The 19,014-nt window shown below is 35.6% G+C and overlaps 4 protein-coding genes across 4 annotated transcripts; 3 read left to right on the forward strand and 1 right to left on the reverse strand.

Moving 5' to 3' along the window:
* The first annotated feature begins 4,316 nt into the window (after positions 1-4,316).
* Positions 4,317-6,748, forward strand: LOC146997430 (uncharacterized). The gene is made up of 3 exons (XM_085817784.1): positions 4,317-5,070; positions 5,996-6,301; positions 6,395-6,748. Exons 1-3 carry the CDS (start codon positions 4,453-4,455, stop codon positions 6,746-6,748), a joined length of 1,278 nt encoding a protein of 425 aa, XP_085673910.1. The 5' UTR covers positions 4,317-4,452.
* Positions 6,749-6,845: 97 nt separating this feature from the next.
* LOC146997431 (uncharacterized) lies at positions 6,846-8,811 on the forward strand. Its single transcript, XM_085817783.1, has 6 exons — positions 6,846-7,198; positions 7,278-7,358; positions 7,439-7,697; positions 7,805-8,131; positions 8,222-8,519; positions 8,612-8,811. Exons 1-6 carry the CDS (start codon positions 6,846-6,848, stop codon positions 8,668-8,670), a joined length of 1,377 nt encoding a protein of 458 aa, XP_085673909.1. The 3' UTR covers positions 8,671-8,811.
* On the forward strand, positions 8,723-9,877 carry LOC146997432 (uncharacterized). Its single transcript, XM_085817785.1, has 4 exons — positions 8,723-8,856; positions 8,936-9,023; positions 9,130-9,421; positions 9,524-9,877. Exons 2-4 carry the CDS (start codon positions 8,943-8,945, stop codon positions 9,811-9,813), a joined length of 663 nt encoding a protein of 220 aa, XP_085673911.1. The 5' UTR covers positions 8,723-8,856; positions 8,936-8,942; the 3' UTR covers positions 9,814-9,877.
* A 5,404-nt stretch (positions 9,878-15,281) lies between these two features.
* Positions 15,282-17,517, reverse strand: LOC146997433 (uncharacterized). The gene is made up of 3 exons (XM_085816381.1): positions 16,493-17,517; positions 16,250-16,393; positions 15,282-16,158 (listed from the first exon to the last, which is right to left on the reverse strand). The coding sequence occupies exons 1-3, from the start codon at positions 16,517-16,519 to the stop codon at positions 15,322-15,324; spliced, it is 1,008 nt and encodes a 335-aa protein (XP_085672507.1). The 5' UTR covers positions 16,520-17,517; the 3' UTR covers positions 15,282-15,321.
* Positions 17,518-19,014: the final 1,497 nt, after the last annotated feature.

Below are 19,014 nucleotides of genomic sequence, written 5' to 3' on the forward strand. Positions count from 1 at the left end.
TGCCCATATTCGCAGTAGGATTTCGTCATTCAAAATTCGATGGCTCTATGTACCATTGTTTTATCACAATGCGAGAAATAAATAATCATTTATGCAGATTTTTCATTATTTAATTTCTTCAAATATAATGCAGGACTCTAACATTTTTTGGCAACAGTTTGAAAAGTGAACCGACGTTTATGAGTCCGACGCAAAATGCCAAAACGAAAGCAATAGTCCTTCGGGACTGAAATCCCTTTGGACTAAAAAGATTTAAAGCTTTATTATCACCTCAAAAATCAAATAGTAATGAATCAAATTCGAATCATGTAATAGTAATGAGTATTATTATGAATTCATTATTATTATTATTTCATTAACTTATTCATTAGTATTATTTTATTAATGAAAATAGATTATCAAATACTGCATTCGGACTCTCAGGCATATAAAGCTAGTTCATATTTGTCAAGTTCTGTTCTCGTTTGCTAATTTCTAGAAGAAACAAAGACATAAAATTCACAAATGATTACCCAGATTGACAGAAATAGTGAATTTATATAAACATCCTATACATTTGTTCTTTATAAATAACTACAGTTTAGCCTAAATTAAATCAAAATAAACCTCGAAAAAGTCGCAAATATAGTAACCTATTCTAGATTATTGTCCAGCGTCTGACAAACATGTAAATTTTCCTGCATAGGGACAAATATCCAGCCTAACCATGGAGGTAAGAAAGTACTTCCTACGGCTTTTCTGATTAGGGGACAGTAAAGGAGGGGGAAAAAGTGTTTTGCATGGCACCGTTCTAAAGATTATAGTATGAGAATTTAAACCAGGTTTTAGAAGGTTAATAATGTATAAATTAATTTTAGAATGAAAATATTTTTCTGTACTGTCATCTATTTTTAAGCAACTGGAAGAAATATTATTATTTTCATCTAGCGATAAATCTTGTCCGTTATTAAAAAATCGTTGCTCAGTACAAAAGCCATTTTATCTGGAGTTCATTGCAACATTTTTCACTAAGCGTTTCTTCGTACCATGAGTGCCATAAATAAAATAGGCTTCTAACATCTTATGATAACGTTCAGTTGCAAAATTCCTACCTTTAATGTTTATGTACGTTATTATCTTACAGCTCCCAAAAAACATACATATTACTTCATAATAAATATTATAATGTATACTGAAAAACCATCATACCTATTCCTTTTTATTTTACATTTCAATGGTAAATTGTAGTATACTTTTTTTAATAGTTTGATATTTTTTGGCTTATAACATTTTTTCCATAAAGAAGTACAAAAACAATCCATGGATCTCATAAAATTCAAATTTTGATTGATTTTGAGTTTCAATTTTATATATTTGTCTTTTATTTGGTCTTATGAGTAAATAGAAAGTATTTAATTTTATAAATTGGTAAGAGCAGATTGCATTATTGTTTAAAAGAAGAAGGGAGTAAAAGCTTAAATTTTATTGATATTTATCTTAAAAAGTGTTTCAGTGGTTAACTTTTATTTGAAGCATTGGGCGGCAAACTGATGTTTTCAAACTATAAATGCTATATTTCTTTTATTTTCTTGTTCTTTAAAAATCTTGTTATTGATCTAAAGTGTGTAGGATTAACTTCCTTGGACATACTTTTCGCAAATGTTTAATTTTTAATAATTACTTCCTTCGTCCCTGATGCAGATGCATAATAAGAACTGCGAAAAATCTCGTTCGCTCTTTTTTTCCTTATCGTCTATTTCTTTTCGTAATTAGTTTGAAATATAGTAAATTATTTCCTTCATCAACATCAGATTATAAGTATGCGTTATATTTAATGCAATCATAGTCTGCTCTAAATTTATACCCAACAAATCGCAAATATTATAAAGGACAGTTTGAATATGATAGAACTAAATTTCGTAGTTCTAGACAAATATTTTTACCGTCATTCTATTTAAAATGCTGCATTAGGGAAATGTACAAATTATGGATTTTCGAGAGCGCAAATACCTTTTTCGTGCAATAATAAGGCAGTTTCTCTTTCAGATTCCTGAACAGAGAAGAGAGATCTGGAGCATACTCATGAACTGGCAATAAAACATACAAAAGAGTATACTAATTTTTTCTCAGCTATTTGATAGGACAAATGTAATTTTCAGATATCTTTCTGTTATTTTATAAAGTATTTCTCCCGCTTTCCTAGCGTGCCTTCGTGGTGTAGAGTATATAAGGTATTTACCCCATTTTAGGGTGCCTTCGTAGTGTAGTCGTTCTGCACGCTGGGCCGGTATTCCAGAGGTCCGTGGTTGGATTCTCGGAGAAGGCATTGCTCATTTTTCATCTCTACAGGTTTTCCAATTAACCTAATGTCTTTACACTGGCGCCCGAACTAAAAGGGTGTTGAATGATGATTCTCCTCACCCAGAATTTGGCGATTGGGTCCCCTAAAAACCCCAGCCCCTCTTTTAAAGAGGGAGTATATAAGATATTTCTCCCGCCTTCCTAGCCTGCCTTCGAGGTGCAGTGGTTCTGCACGCTGGCCCGGTATTCCAGAGGGCCTGGTTCGATTCCCGGCGAAGGTGTTTGCTAATTTTTCATCTTTCCTGATTTAAAAAAATACCTAATGTCTCTACAATGTAATGTAAAGGATATATATATATATATATATATAATTTAATGTAAGCAGAAGCGCATCAATTTGAAACTTATACAAAATTCATCTTCAGATTGGTAATAATATGAAAGATCTTTCAATTATATAGGACATAAGTTTTTCTCCATCAAACAAGAGTACTTTGCAAGAAAATATTCTTCCTTTTTGAAAAGAAGCTTTTACTGAATGCTGTTGAAAGGTCCATAAGTAGTAACCGGAGGTAACCGTGCGGTCAAAGGATGCTGCCATGACGTAATATAACAATAGATGACGTAAGAGAACAATAGATGTCGCAATGGGGGGCGTTCCTTTGATGTGCCGACTCCGCCATCTTGAATCGCGTGACAACCGGAAGTGACGTCACAGAAAAGCGTGGCCTCCGCCATCTTGGATTTCTCCGGAAGTGACGACACCAGCGCCATCTTGTATCACGTCATGGAATGACATCATCAAAGTTTCGTTTTTATTCTTTGTGATATACGTTTTAATTTATTATTTTAAGTGTTTAATCATTTTTATTCATTATTTTTAATTATGTTTCGTTATTTAATTGTGAATCATCCTTTTTTAATTATTTAATCCGTCATTATTTTTAATTAGTTTTAATTGATTACATTATATTTTTAATACTTTTTAATGAATTTAATATTATTTTCCCTGAATTTTAAAAGTAACTCCACGGCTGAGATTTAAAAGTAACTCGCTATCTCTGGGATGGGAGTCTAGCGCTTTACCGCTCAGCTAAGCCCTTCATGTTATCAAACCTGTTATTTTTCCGTTTGGAGCGAAAATCACCACGACGTCAATAGGCTGGGGGGGGGGAAACAGGCAAACGTCATCTCTTTCACGTTGCAGCCTGTCGAAACCGCTTCACGCTTTCTACATCCGCCGTGGCGAACGTATACAATCTTAACAACCAATCAGATTCTCACTAATATTTTCTATCTTATTTCAGCCAATCAACGTGTTTGTTTCTTATACATCGCCTATAAATTCGCTCGCTTTCACGATTTCATCATTTCTACTCTGATTCTTGCTGAGTGAACGTCATTTTTACTCTGTCATTTTCCTGCGCCATTTCGTTTTCTTGTACACGATGTCTGCTAAACGAACTTATTCTGCATCTAATGTAAGTATTTTTTCGCTTGTACTTAATGTCTAGATTACTATTTTAAACACGAATTTTATTTCTTTTTGAATGTTTTATTTATTTAAATTTTTAATTGTTAGGTCCTATTTGAAGATCCTGACTTTCCTTTTCGGGACTCAGATGACGATGTAAGTTTTTACACGTATTTTTAGCGCACTTTTTTATTTAACGTATTTTATTACTATTTGAATGTATTTTAAACGTATTTTATTTTATTTTGATAGTTAATCGATGAAGTGGATCAGATTTTTCTGGAAAATCCTATGGATCTACCCTTGTATTATCAAGTGGGTTCCGGATTTGAGGTAAATATTTAAGTATATCTTTATTTAAGTATTTCAGCATTTTTAGATTCTGCTAGAATACTTTTTTCTTAGTACTAAAATTAATGTATTTATTTTTAGACTTCTTCCTCATCAGCTCATGGCCCTGTGTATATGGCTGCTTCGAATGAACGATCGGTATATATTTTTCTTTTCTTGCATGATTTATTAAAATAATGTATTTTGAAAATGTTTAATTATTACTGAAACTTATTTATTTTTTTTCCAGATTGATGAGGTGATTGTACTCACAGAGAAGTCTCGTCGACGGAACCATAAATATCAGGCCGAGGAGATTACCTTGCGGGCCAATATGGAATTAGATATGGAACGGCCGTTCCATAGATATGGAACGGCTGCCTCAGAACGTGCAAGGCATCCCGATGGTCCGAATTCCTGACACCGTCCGGGAGTTGTTTGAGCAACTTATTCGCCGGACAACAGCAAATCTGGGCCCATCAGACCTCATCCGATTCTGTATCCAAGCAGATGGGTTGGATAAGCCGATTAGCACGTCCCTGATGGCAGTTTCGACTTTAACAGTTGAAAAGATTCTGGCTGCCGTGATGAAAGTGTTGCAGTCTAAAGACAAAATTGAACTGGATACGGGATTTGCAGTTGATGTGATCACCATAAAACGCCCTGTGGGTGCCGGACGAAATAGGAAAGTAGTCAACATCTCCATGGACAGATTAAGGAAACAGTCCATTCTGTCTATTCCATACGACGAGGAAGGACTGTGCTGTGCCAAAGCTATTGTTTATGCCTTGGCGCATTTGAACAAGGACACGAGGGCCATTAATGCATTGAGAGATCGGCGTAATCCAACTCTGATGAACCGCGCAAGGGAACTTCATTTGGATGCGAATGTATCTTTAGGCCCTTGCACTTTTGTAGAAATTGCCTTATTTGAAGAGCACTTGGACACACAAATTGCAGTGTTCTCTTCGGAAAATTTGAATAGGGTAAGTCAATTTTTGTCTCAAAATATTTCTGCTTGTAAATATTAGCTTTGAAATTACCTGAATTTTTTCTACATATTTATTTATTTTAAAATCGTAATTTGATTTTAGTTCCATTTTGTTTATTTGTCAAATTGTGAATGAAAAAAATTTATTTTGGTATGATTTTTAAAATTAATCTTAAACAGTTTTTGTATTAAAGTTTATGTATTTATTGGTGATACTTTCATTTTGTTTATGCGTTGAAAAATATAGCTTGACAAAACTGAATGCAGGCTGAAAATTTATTTTACTTTAAATTTTAAGATTAATATTTGTTCATGCATATTGTTTTTCCATGTTAAAAATATAACGGCTAAAAATTGATTTCTAAATTGTTCGATTTTTGAATTATTTTTAAAGTTTCTGCATGGTGACTTTTTCATTTCCACATTAAAAATATAACTTGTAAAAATGTTTTATTTTTGATAAAAATTTTAAACTTATTTTATGCAATTCATTTACATGTTAAAAAATATATCTCGTAAAATAATTTTATATTTATTAAATTTGTATTTTATGCATGCATTTCGTTTCCATGTATAACTTGTAAATTTACATGCATGGTAAATTTTTATTTTTAGATTACTTTTCAAATTATTTTTTATTTTATGCATGCAATTTATTTAGACGTTAAAAATATAACTTGGAAAAAGGTTTTATTTTTGACAAAATTTTAAACTTACTTTCTGCAGTTCGTTTAGATGTTAAAAAAATAACTTGTAAAAATTTTTTATTTTCGGTTAAATTTGTATTTTATGCATGCAATTCATTTCCATGTATAATTAACTTGGAAAAATTAAATGTGTAGGTAATTTTTAGATGTTAAAAATGGATTTATAAATAGTTCAAGATTACTTTTAAGAGAAAATGTTTGTCTATGTTTTAGGTGGTCTATAAAGGCAAAGAGAGGCCTCAGCGGATCAATTTGTGGCTCCACGGTGGACATTACGACGTCATCAAATCTCTGAAAGGATTTTTCGGCAGCAACAATTATTGCACAACCTGTGAAAAGGCCTACCAAATGCCTGAAAGTCATAGATGTGCCAATGCCTGTCCCATATGCTTGAGGACCGACTGCTTTCCAGGCCAGCCCCAACGATGCCCTGATTGTGACCGTCTCTGCCGATCCGATGCCTGTTATGCAGCACACAAAGCCCTCACTGGAAACCAAGAGTTTTCACTTTGCGATAGGGTAAGTGTTTTGAAAATATATCTTAATGATCAAAGTTATTTATCATATAATTTTCTCAAAATTGTTATGTTAAAAAAATTATTGTCGTTACAGGTATACCAGTGCAGGGACTGCTGCCAAGTGATTGAACGCCGTAAGTGCCCTAAAGATCTGCATAAGTGCGGTACCACCAAATGTCCGTCTTGCGGCCAGTTTGTCGTGGCTGCTGAGCACCGTTGTTATTTGCGACGTGTTGCTCCGAAGAAGTCTGATGACAAGTTCATCTTTTTTGACTTTGAAACGGACCAGTCTTCGGGGGAGCATCTCGTAAATTTCGCGGTGGCTCAGTATGCCGACGGCACTGAAAAGGTGTTTCCGGGTTACGAAGCATGCCAAGATTTCTGCGCCTGGCTGTTCACCCCACAACACAAGGGCTTCACCGCCGTGGCACACAACATGAAAGGGTAAGTTAAAAATACCATAGTTTGCATGCTTTAATTATGACTATGCTTTCAATATTATTCATGATATTTTTTTTACTTACAGGTTCGATGGGCAGTTCGTGATGGCCTGGCTCTTGGAGCAAGGTACAGCGCCGGAGGTGATCCCTAACGGGTCTATGATCATGAGTGTAAGACACCCCAGTCTCAACATTCGGGTCATAGACTCGTTAAACTTTTTACCGATGGCGTTGGCCAAACTACCGGGATGCTTCGGTCTCACCGAATTAAAGAAAGGATACTTCCCTCATCTCTTTAACTCGAGGGAAAACCAGAGCTATGTCGGACCGCTGCCTGAAGCCCGGTACTACAGCCCGGATACCATGAGCACTTCAGCCCGACAAGCATTTCTGTCCTGGCATGAAGCACACAAGGGGGATGTGTTTAACTTTCAAGATGAGATGCTGGCCTATTGCAGGTATGTTTTTTCCTTTTTTCTTGCTTTAATTTTATATTTTATGTTTCGTATATTTAACATTTTCTTTTTATATTCATAGATCGGACGTGGATATTCTTCGCCGCTGTTGTCTGGAGTTTCGAGCCCAGTTTTTGGATGTGGCGAATGTGGATCCATTCCAGTAAGTCATTTTCTCATTTTCTTATACAATAATAATCATATTTACAGTTCATTAAATCGTTCTTATTTTTGTCTTTTCAGATACGTGACCATTGCGTCAGCCTGTATGGCAACGTATCGGAGTGGCCACATTCAACCCGACACGATTGCCATGGTGCCTACACACGGCTACATCAACTCAACGAATTACAGCCCTGATTCGATCCGATGGTTGGACTTTGTTGCTGCTTCGGAAGGCCTACAGATTCAACATGCGTTGAACGGTTCCGGAGAGCACAGAGTCGCCGGAATCTCGGTAGACGGATTCTGCCAAGAAACACAAACCGTCTATCAGTTTCAGGTATGTAAAAAGTAAATTATATTTCTATATGATTCTTTTTAATGATTTTACACTTTTAATGTTTAATTTACATGTGGAACACTATTAATATATTTGTATTATTTTAGGGCTGTTTCTTTCACGGATGTAGTTCGTGTTACGATGGTGATATCATACATCCACTGAAAGGGGTTTCCATGGCAACGTTAAGAGAAAATACAGAAGAAACGACAAGAAAGCTTCGCACCCAGGGTTTCCACGTCATCGAAATGTGGGAGCATGAATTTCAAAGAGAGAAGGAGGAAAATCCAGATCTCCAAGCTTTCCTGGATCAACACCATCTGAGGGATCGACTCAATCCTCGCGAGTCGTTTTTTGGAGGAAGGACCAATGCCCTCAAATTGTTCCATGAGGGAGACGCAAAATATGTGGATTTTACCTCACTCTATCCCTGGGTTCGTACTTTTTATTATTTCAAAAAATTTCTAAATTTTCTGTATATTTTTATGATGTGTTTTTTCTGACTTTTTTGTTTTTATTCACAGGTGAACAAGTATTGCGTCTACCCTGTGGGACATCCAACAATCATCACGGAAAGCTTTAGAGATGTGGAAGATTATTTTGGAATTATCCAATGCCGAGTGATTCCTCCACGGAATCTGTATCTTCCGGTACTGCCCTATCGGTGCCGGAAGAAGCTGATGTTCCCCCCTGTGTCGTACTTGCGCCCTTCTTCAACTGCAGACTCCGTGTACCCACACAGACGACGAGCGAGCTCTTGTCGGAACGTGGGTAACGGAGGAAGTCAAACTGGCGAAAAAGAAAGGCTACCGCATCACACATGTAAGTACTCAAAGAATATTTTAATCTTTATTTAGTTTCAGAGGTTACTTTTAAAAATTTTTTATAACTGACATTTATTTTTTATTTTCTAGATTTACGAAGTGTACCATTTCCAGGCATCGTCTACTTCTCTGTTCAGATCATACATTGATCTGTTTCTGAAGATCAAGCAGGAAAGTAGCGGATGGCCTTCGGAGTGTGTGACGGAACTAGCCAGACTGAAGTACATTCGCCAATATGAAGAAAGAGAGGGTGTCAAGTTGGAGGCCGAAAAAATATCGAAAAACCCTGGGCGTCGACAAGTCGCCAAGTTGGCCCTGAACAGTTTCTGGGGCAGGTAATATGATTTCTTTTGGACTTAAATTTTTTGTAAACATTTTTAATTCTTTGTGATTTATGTTGGATTTTTTTTTCAGATGGGGTATGAACGTCAACAAAGGACAGCTTACTTATGTGCATACGGTGCCAGAATTTAATAAGATGTTGGCGGATCCTACTAAAACAGTAAGTTTCCTTACCGATTTTATTCATCTGTAAACTCAATGTATTTTGAGCTGTTAACTCATAACTATTTTGAACTGTTATCTCATGACTCTTCTTTTATTTTCAGATCAAGGATGTCTTTCTTCCCACGCCTGAGGTGGCTGCCATTTCCTGGGAATCTTCAAAGGAATTTGTGCCGCAGGATGCCTCTACCACCATTTTCCTAGCGACGTTCACAACAGCTTGGGCTCGTCTCAAGCTGTATAGTGAAATGGAAAAATTGGGTAGGGACGTCCTGTATCACGACACAGACTCCATAATATATGCCTCAAATGGAAGAAATGATCCCCCGTTAGGAAATTTTCTTGGAGAGTTCACGGATGAACTGGAGGGTGATGTCATCAAAACCTTCGTCTCTGGTAAGGACCTTTAAAAAGTTCTTTATTTAATGTGTACCAAAAATGTTTAATGCATGTTTTTTATTATTATCTCTTTTTCTCATGATCTTGTTATTTTTTCAGGAGGACCGAAAAACTACGCATACCAGACGGCCACTGGGAAAACCTGCTGCAAAGTCCGAGGATTTTCCTTGAACTTCCGGAATTCTCAGTTGCTGAATTTTGAAAGTATGAAACGGTTGGTCTGCAGCCTCGACCGAAGTGAGATCATCTCTCTCCACAACCCCTCCAAAATCACCCGACAAGCGAAGAGAAGAAAGGTGATGAATAAACCCGAGACAAAAATGTACAGAATTGTGTTAGACAAACGGGTAATTCAAAAAGACTTGAGCACATTGCCGTATGGTCATTAGTATATTGAAGAAGAACTTTTTATGTTTATGTTAGAACCTTATCTGAAAATGAAATTGTGTATGTAAATATATATATATATATATATATATATATATATATATATATATATATATATATATATATATATATATATATATATATATATATATATGCAGAATCATGCATTTGTATGTGTATAAAAGAAAACTTATTTAGAAAAAAAAATAATAAACAGAAGTTTGAATGATAAAATTGTGTTTTTCTTATTTGAAAGGATTTCATGAAAGGTAAGTTTTTCCTAGAAAATAATTGTCATATTTTATTTTCAAAAATTATGTTAACTTAATTAGAAAAAAATACAACACCAATGATCAGCCATTACATTTATTCACGTATCATTAGAATTTCAGCCATAGTTTGGAAGATGCGTTTCTTTTAGGTCTAGCATACGTAGTTTTTACATTCATTAAATGTTTGTTTTTCACAAAGTCTTGAGGAAAGTTGTTAACATTCAGTACATTTTTAAACTGTTCAAAGGCAAAAGGTTTTTGAGTTCTATTTCTCAACAGAAAGTTTATCAACTGAACAATGTCAGAGCCAGAAAACACATGATCATCCAGAATGAGTTCTTTATTCTGTGTCCAGGAAATCTGATGCTCTTTTAGAAAATCTATTATTTTCTGTGCCGTTCTTTTCTGCTTCACAGGAACTGTTTGCATAATTTCTTTTTCTATATCTTTCTCAGAACGTTGTTCAGGCGGTTGTTCTTCGGAAGTGTTCACATGAGGAAATGTAACATACTTTTGCAGAACCTGGATGTACAATTTAGACTTTTCTTCATCGTCCATTTTCTTTTTTAAGATGTTTTGAATTTGGGTATCTAAATCACTCAAATGTTCATCTTCAAATTGCTGCATACGATCCAGGGGTACCAGCGCAAATTTCTTACTGTGTTCCATGGATAAGGGAGGATAAGACACTGACTGCTGCAGGAATCAGGAAAGATAGGAAACCGTCACCTTTTTGAACCAAAAGACGTCTTTTCTTAAAAAGAGGTACTTTTTTGTCCGCTAGTTTTCTTAAAGTTCTTTTAAAAGGGGCGAGTCAATTTTTGACGCGTTTGGTGATGGGTACGTTTCCTTTTAGAAGATTTAAAACGCATTCACAAACTGATTTGATGAGATGATTCGGACACTTTTTCAGTACAGCTGCTTTTATTCGACTTTTTCCTAATAGTTTTAGATAATCCACATCCTTCAGATGAGACATGCTGATGACAAATGAGCTCTTTTTCTTGCACACTTTCTTTTATATAGGTAGCAAATGCAGCCGCTTTGTTTAAAGCACAGCAATTAAATCCTTTTGCATGAATCGAACATGTTAAAGAACTTTTCTTTTTTAAATTCTCTATCTTAGGACAGTCTAGATTTATGATGTCTCTACCTAATAAATTTTCTAAAAATAATTTCTTTTCTAATCCTTTCACGTATATGACAGAATAAATAGATGACAAATATTGCAAAATAATACGAAGATGAGTAGAAGGTAAAACACCCTCACTCCAATTCACATGATGACGATTTCTTGTGACCCAAGCAAAACACTTTTGCTGAGATCGTGATAATGTTTTCCAAGGCTGAGGAGGTAAAAATGACCAGCAACTGTGATATCCTTCATGCACGGAGTAAAAAGCTAATTCTTTAACAATGTAATAATGAGGCATCCACTGAAAACCTTATCGATCACGATGGGAGAAGACATGTTAGCCATTCGACGTCTCAAACTGAAATGAACTATCGGGGCTGGTAGACATAGTATTTATCCCCAGGAAAGATGCCTGTACGAAGGCGAAGCGTTTCACTTGTTTCAGGTCGTAAATCAATCAACAAGTAGCTAAATGGAGTTGAAGTAGCATCCTGAAAAATTTCTTGAAAGGCCTTTACTTTTCCGGGGAACATTTGTCTAGCTAAATGCATAATTTGACTTTTATCTCTAGGATTTTTGTATAGGACAAGGTAATGAGAATTTAAATGAATATTTCTCATCTCCTTGCCTTGGTGAAAAAGATTTTGTGTTATAAAAACGACTGAAAGGTTTCGGTGATGACTTCCTTTTGTAAAAAGTTTGCTTAAGCGAGTATCACTTGCTAATTCAGACATTAAATCGTCTATGATAATTAAAGCATTTTGAAGAGTCTGCAGGTTAGATGGTAATCCTTCTTCAAAATTTACGTTTTTCATGGAATTAAAAAGAGGTTGATAACTTCCGTAGCAATAAATAATATTGGTCGGCATGGGATGGAACATTTTATGATCTATCAATTTCTTCACAAAAAATGTTTTTCCCGAACCGGTAGGTCCGCTCAGAAGACAAACAATTCTGCTCGTTGGTTGAATCCTTCATTCGGCTGAGTGTCTTGAATATCAAAAACGTTCATACGTCCTGCTGTATCTTTGAAAAACAATTCTGATGACAGTTGAGACGTTTTCGTATCAAAACCATGATTCAATAATTTTTCTATCATGGCTCTGTAAGGATACGTGTTATTACTGGTGGAAACGAGTCTTTCATTTAAGCTAATATCCACTTGAGAAAACATAGAATGTAAAAAGAGATTGACAGGTCCCACTTTACTTTCAGCCGTGATTGGCTTGCCATCATTTTTTAAAATTTTCACTTTGACGTAGAGTTGTGTCTGTGATAAGTCTAGGTAGTCGTCTCCGCTTCCAGAAACATTGAACTCGACAGGACTTCCTTCCGATACATTGGCTAATGGATGAAATTCAACCCACTGACCTTTTTCGATAACTGTTTGTGTGGGAGGTAACGAAAATAAATCCAATTCGGATTTTGCGCATTCCGGAGAATCTTTTAACAGAAAAGCCATTACGAGTCAAAAATATCACGTCGTTGCACCTTCCTGGCTTTAGACGAAATGAAGTGTTTGGGGGTTTTGCGCTTCCTTTTAAACCTTCCGTGACCAATCATCTCATCTGCTTTCTGAACTGCTTTCCTCGCTAATTTTTTGCCAGCTTCTTTAGATCTGGTTTTGAGGGAGACTTTAAAATTTTCTCCCGACAATACGTCGTTTGCAATTTGTGTTCCAGTCCGCAAGGCTTCTTTTCCGACTGTTTTGGCTCCACTCATCAAAAAAGGCATAGCACTGCGAAACAGCTTTGCAAAAAATCCACCAATACCATAACCTTTCTGTAAAATGGTTCCTTGATAGTAAGGTAATCCATTTCCAGTTTGAGCTAAATAATAATCTTCAAATTTTTTCGTGCAACACGTGTAAGGCACCCGCATGTTTGATGCTTCTAATCTTGCATACACAATCCAAATGAAATCAATTTGCAAATGAAGGCTTCTTTTATAGAATTTGTCTCAGACGAAAATGCAACACAAGAAATACTTTGCCTCTTTCGAATGGTACTAAATCTCCAGAGTGAAGTCTTATGTCAATATGTATAGTCTGAAAATGTTGACGGATAACTGGCAAGTAAAAGGGCCGGGGGTAATGAGCGTTTATGATGTCTCCGTCATTTCCTTCTACGGTGACAATTTTTAACAACGGGGCTTGTACATCTCCCACAATTTGAGGTTCTACGAGATCGCAATACACATACATGACAGGAAAAGATACTTTGGGATCGGCTACAAAAGGACTTTGTTCCAATCCTTTGTAAACACCTGGCTCGAACCCTAGAAGCTCCGCTAATCCTTCGTGAAGAATGACTTTGCAGTTTTCGTCGGTCTTAATGGTCACTTTTTTCGTAACAGGATGGTAACTGAATTCAATCTTATTTTTATGGGAAGGTATTTTCATGGCTTTTAATAAATCTGGTATCGTTTCATAACATCCTGGAGGCACTCTTCGACCTTCCAATTTTCCATCACCCAAATCAAATCCAAATAAATTATTGTCTTTTCGGACGTTATACCATGTGTGAGGGTAAATAAAGTCCACAAGAGATAACTCCCACTGACTATTTAAATCCATCGGAGTAGGAAGCTGAGTGGTAAATTGTGATATTTTGTTGTCTGGAAAAAAACGCATGGAGCTGTCGCTGATCAGTGTGATAAAGAAAGACATGTTTCCTTCAAATGACAGATAAGCAGAATTTACGGGCCTTTTATACCCTTCTCACATCCTCCACCCAAGCATTGAAGCTTTCGAGGTACCCCTGAAATTTCACAAAATATTCTATTTTCCCGCGACGTTTCCTCTTTTTTAAAACTTTTTCTACGGGATAATAACCAGAGTCCGAAACCTTTTGAAGTTCTTGTTTGTAAAAAGTTCCTTGTATAACTTCTCCTGCTAGATCTTTCAGTTTATAGACAACAGGAATCCGTCGAATAATTTTATAGATTGTAAAAATTTCTCGTGTCCAATTTTGTTCGTATCCTTTCTCAAAGAGCATTTTTTCTCGGCTGATGCGTACCGTGTCTCCAATCTTTAAATCTGAAGAAACAGGCACTTGTGCTGGTTGCTGTCCGTATAATGTTTTCCAAATTCTTTCTTGATTTTGTAGCGTAACGGATACAGGTTCTGTCTTAATACTACGATGCCATGTATGGTTATAACTGGATATCAATTTATCAATCACATCAATGTACTTTCGTGTATTCATTTCGGTAAAGTATTTCCACATTTTTGTTTTTAGAGTTCGATTAAATCGTTCTACGACAGAAGCTTTGGTTGTATTATGTGTCGTGAAAAAGCGAACGTTTCTCTTTTTCAAAAAATTTTGAACTTGTTTATTGGTAAACTCTTTCCCTGCATCTGTTTGTAATGATTCGGGTGTACGTTCCGAAAATATCTTTTCGAAAGCGGATTGGATGGACGCAGATGTTTTATCTTTGAGAGGGATAGCCCAAGCGTATTTGGAAAGGATATCTATACAGGTCAGAAAATATTTATATCCATCATTAAAAGAGGCCAGGGATTGCATATCCACTAACTCAGATTGAAACACCTCGTTTAAGCCTCCTACGATGACTCTGTTCCTGGGAAACGTGTGCCTCAAAGGCTTGTGCAAAGTATAAGAATCCTTGGTTTGCAACCATTTCTGGATGTCTTTTGTTTTTACGCGACCTTTTAAAGCACGATGCAAAGCAGCAACACCCCCGAAGCTTGCGGGGACCTGAGGATCCCGATAGGTCTGAGCCAGAGCTGCGTTCATTGCAACAGTTGTTATGATCTAAACGTACACTGATATTCATTTATATATGTTTAACTAGAACAGAAAAAAAGTTTACTAGTTTCACGTATATTAAGATTCTAGAAATAGGTCTAAAAAACAAGAGAGAAAAATGAATGTTACTTAACATCTCAAAGTCTGAATAATGAATGATACATGTTTAAGAATAACAACACTATTTATACTCTATAAAAGTCAACAGGTATTTTGAAAATAATTTATGTGAGTAATCATTACAGATAAATTCTTTTAAATAAGGTCTGAACCTGGAGACAGTCATGAGATCGTTGTAAAATAAAATAACATTTATTGAGCATCCTAATTATTTTACAAATATTCATAGTATTCAATACCTAAGACACCATTGGTAGTACAAAATGTGTTTCTTACTTCATCGAGTATATGGTTTAAACACACAGATTTTAAAAAGTCCTTGGTAATGTAGTGAGCAGGTTTCACTAACATTAAATAGGATTCTTCACCCCAAATGTTTCCATAAAATTGCCTGGCGATGTCAACAGCATTGAATCTCAGAGCAATGGCATTCACAGTTTCTGTTTTATGAACGAGTTCTTCACAGTCTTTCAGCTGGGGATATTTCAGTTCGTCTTGTTGATTAAAAAGTTCTTCAAGTGACGTCTTTAGAATGATTTGAAGTCGCGCTCTTCCCATAGAAATGTCAAAGGATTGGGGTAGATTTTCCTCTCTGACAGGTTCGTCGGATACGCTTTCGTAGGCTTCACAAAAGTTCATGTTTTGATAAACGAGGTTGGTGACAATATCGCTGATACGGCTAAAGTTGGACATCAGTTCTTCCCACTGCGTCGTTGTAATGCTGAGGCTACTTTTTTCATCTCCTGTCGAAGAGAGTTGCTTCAAAGTGAAGTGGGAATCTTTATACGTGACCACAAAATTCTTGGGAAATTCCAGATTCAGTGTCAGCAGGTCTGGTTCCTCCACTGTCATGTTGGTTGCGAGAACATTCAAACACCATGGCTCAAAATTTGCTCCTCGTCTTGTCGGATAGTAAGCTTTACCATATTTCGCATACTCTCGGATGTGCACAGCCACTTTTCCCTTGTAAATGCTGGGTCCCACAAAGACATTGTCTCCCATGTGAGTGAGCTCCTCTGGAATAGCGTCTTCGGTGAAGAGTCCTTTGCGCTGAAAAAAAAATTCAGTTAGTATAGAATACATAAAATTGGGGTCACATACAATATCAACTTTAATATATAAGATTTTCGCAAATACGTACTTTTTTCTCGAAATGGGATGTTTCTTCTGCTTTTCTTTTGGCACAACAGCTAGCTGATTCATTGAGAACATCTTGGGTGCGGTCTTCATGGCTCAACACTTTATCGTTCAAAGGCATAGGTTCATTCTCAAATAGGTTTTCCATCTGAAAAAAAGTAAAGACAAATTAAGCACATATTGCAAATTCAACTCTTTTTTAAAGATTAAAAATCTAAAAACAGTAACTTTTCAAAACGTTACTTACTTCTTTGTTGTTTCGTGCCTGATCCATTCGAAGCAGTGAAGAAAGATTGTCGAAGCAAAAGCAGGTACGTACACTCAGGGCGACAGGCAGGAAAGAAATGCGGAACGTTGCTCGGGATAACCTTATATCGGGTAGGAACTCTTTATTTCATCTCAACGGTGATTGGTTAAGAGACGGTGAGGTCATATTTCAAAGAATCTGATTGGTTCACAGAAAAGTATCCATACACCTTAGCGGAGGCATACAAAGGTGTTATACGGCAGACGCCGTTTTGTAAAACAACATGCCCCAACAAGAAATGGATGATGTCATTCCAAACACGTGGTTCAAGAGTTCGTTGCCACAAAACCTAAAAATATATATTCAATGCCACAAAAAATAAAAACTTTGAGACATAAAATCGCTGCCACAGAATAAAAACGAAACTTTCATGATGTCATTCCATGACGTGATACAAGATGGCGCTGGTGTCGTCACTTCCGGATAAATCCAAGATGGCGGAGGCCATGCTTTTCTGTGACGTCACTTCCGGTTGTCACGTGATCCAAGATGGCGAAGGCGGAACATCAAAGGATCGCCCCCATTGCGACATCTATTGTTCTCTTACGTCATCTATTGTTATATTACGTCGTGGCGGCATCCTTTGACCGCACGGTTACCTCCGGTTACTACTTCCATAGCAAATCTTTCAAAATAATGCTGTTCTGAGTTATATTGACTAATTGCCGAAACTGTAATACTTCGCTTGCATAGATACATATACATATACCATTCTTTTACTCAAATATATTGAATATTGAATTTAACAAATTTTATGACCTCTAATATAAATGACAGATAGGTAAGAGTACAGTATAGATAACGTATCACATTATTTTTTTAAAAAATCAGTTACAGCGTTCTATTTCATTGTGCTGCCTCACTTCCTTGCCCCGTAAAACATCATAATGATTGGTGACCGTCAAGAATATTTTTTTAATGTTATTTTTATTTTCTAGATCTTCTAATAAATACTTCAAAGGCATTCAAAGGCAATTTAGTTTTAGGTTTAAATTATTGCTAAAACCGAAGTCTACATACTTTTTGACTGAGGTTATCGAGCTACTACTGTAATTAGAGAACCTGGCATGTTGTTCTCTTCCCCAAGGAGTAAAAACATCTTGTTGATGTAGATCTACTTTGCCGTTCGCGGGTTTTACCCAGATTTGAATTTCAAATTTCATGATTCGCTTTCAAATATAGTAATTTTAAATTGCTTAAAACACGTTTAATGCAGTGTATTGCATGGAATTTTAAGATCACATCGGTAGTCGGCTTATAATAATCAAAATATGTATACACGAATATTGTTAAACGAAAACTTCCGCTTTTATATATATTTTGAAAACAACATTATGTTTCATATTTTTAATGTTACTTCTTGTAAAATAATTATAATTATTCGTCATTCTGTTTTTTAAATACCAAAATTTCTGGTTTGGACGTCTTTGTCAATAAACTACCATATGTCAAACAAAATCTTGCTTTTATGCCATAATCTCAGTGATGCTATTTATGGTGCTAAGTAAATACTGAATGATTTTTAATTGTTTTACGCAAAAAAAGCTAAAGGGCATAGAAGTGTTCTTAGGGAAACTTTCTCTAAATGTCATTTAGATTATCACTTATCTAATTCTTCTGAGATACATCGTTAACAACACCATTTCGTCTTAGATTTTACTTGCAAACTGTCACAATTTACAAATGAATGCTTAAAAGTTACGGTATCCTCATAACATTGCTAAAATCATTGGTGCAATAGGTAGTATTAGCAATTGTTAATGGAGATATACAATTAATTCATTGGCACTTTGGAACGCAAAATGCATGTTGTTTTTTATATCTGTTTTCTTCCTCTTGACGACCTTTCTGCTTGCATTATGATGAAATAAATTTTGATTATCATATCCTCTAATCATCATAAATACAATCTTGGGGCAAAAAGAGATTCCATCGCGGATTAAAAAAGGACAATGGAAAGTGTAAACCAATGACAGTAAATTTAAAAAAATTTGCTTGGTTCTATTAAGAGTTAATTCTTCGGTTATTACAATATTTTCTATAGCTAATTTCAGATTGTTCCCTTCAAAAACGAGAAAAATAGAAAGTGATTTACGATACTGACCTCACACTACCATATAAATTTATTTAATTTTAAAAAACTAGCTCATATACAAAGAGTGTAATCAACATATTTGAGCGAAGTATGTTTCGATTCTTAATTTTTATGCAAAAGTATTTTAAGAATACAAATAACTATAATACTTATGCTTAGAAATAGCACACAAGCCACACACACACACAAAGAAAAGCATGTGATATATATTCTACTAACATTCTCACTGACATTAAACATTTTAAAAATATTATTTAAAAGTATGCTGACTCCCTATATTGCAAGGATAAAAAATAACAATATTATAAATTTAAAGGCTTATTTAAGATTCAGTTGTTGATAAAAGTTCACTATATCAGACATCATA

The sequence above is a fragment of the Stegodyphus dumicola genome, chromosome 5 (assembly GCF_044657685.1).
Source record: "Stegodyphus dumicola isolate Sdum_Otavi_A_Nest chromosome 5, ASM4465768v1".
Lineage (NCBI taxonomy): Eukaryota > Metazoa > Arthropoda > Arachnida > Araneae > Eresidae > Stegodyphus > Stegodyphus dumicola.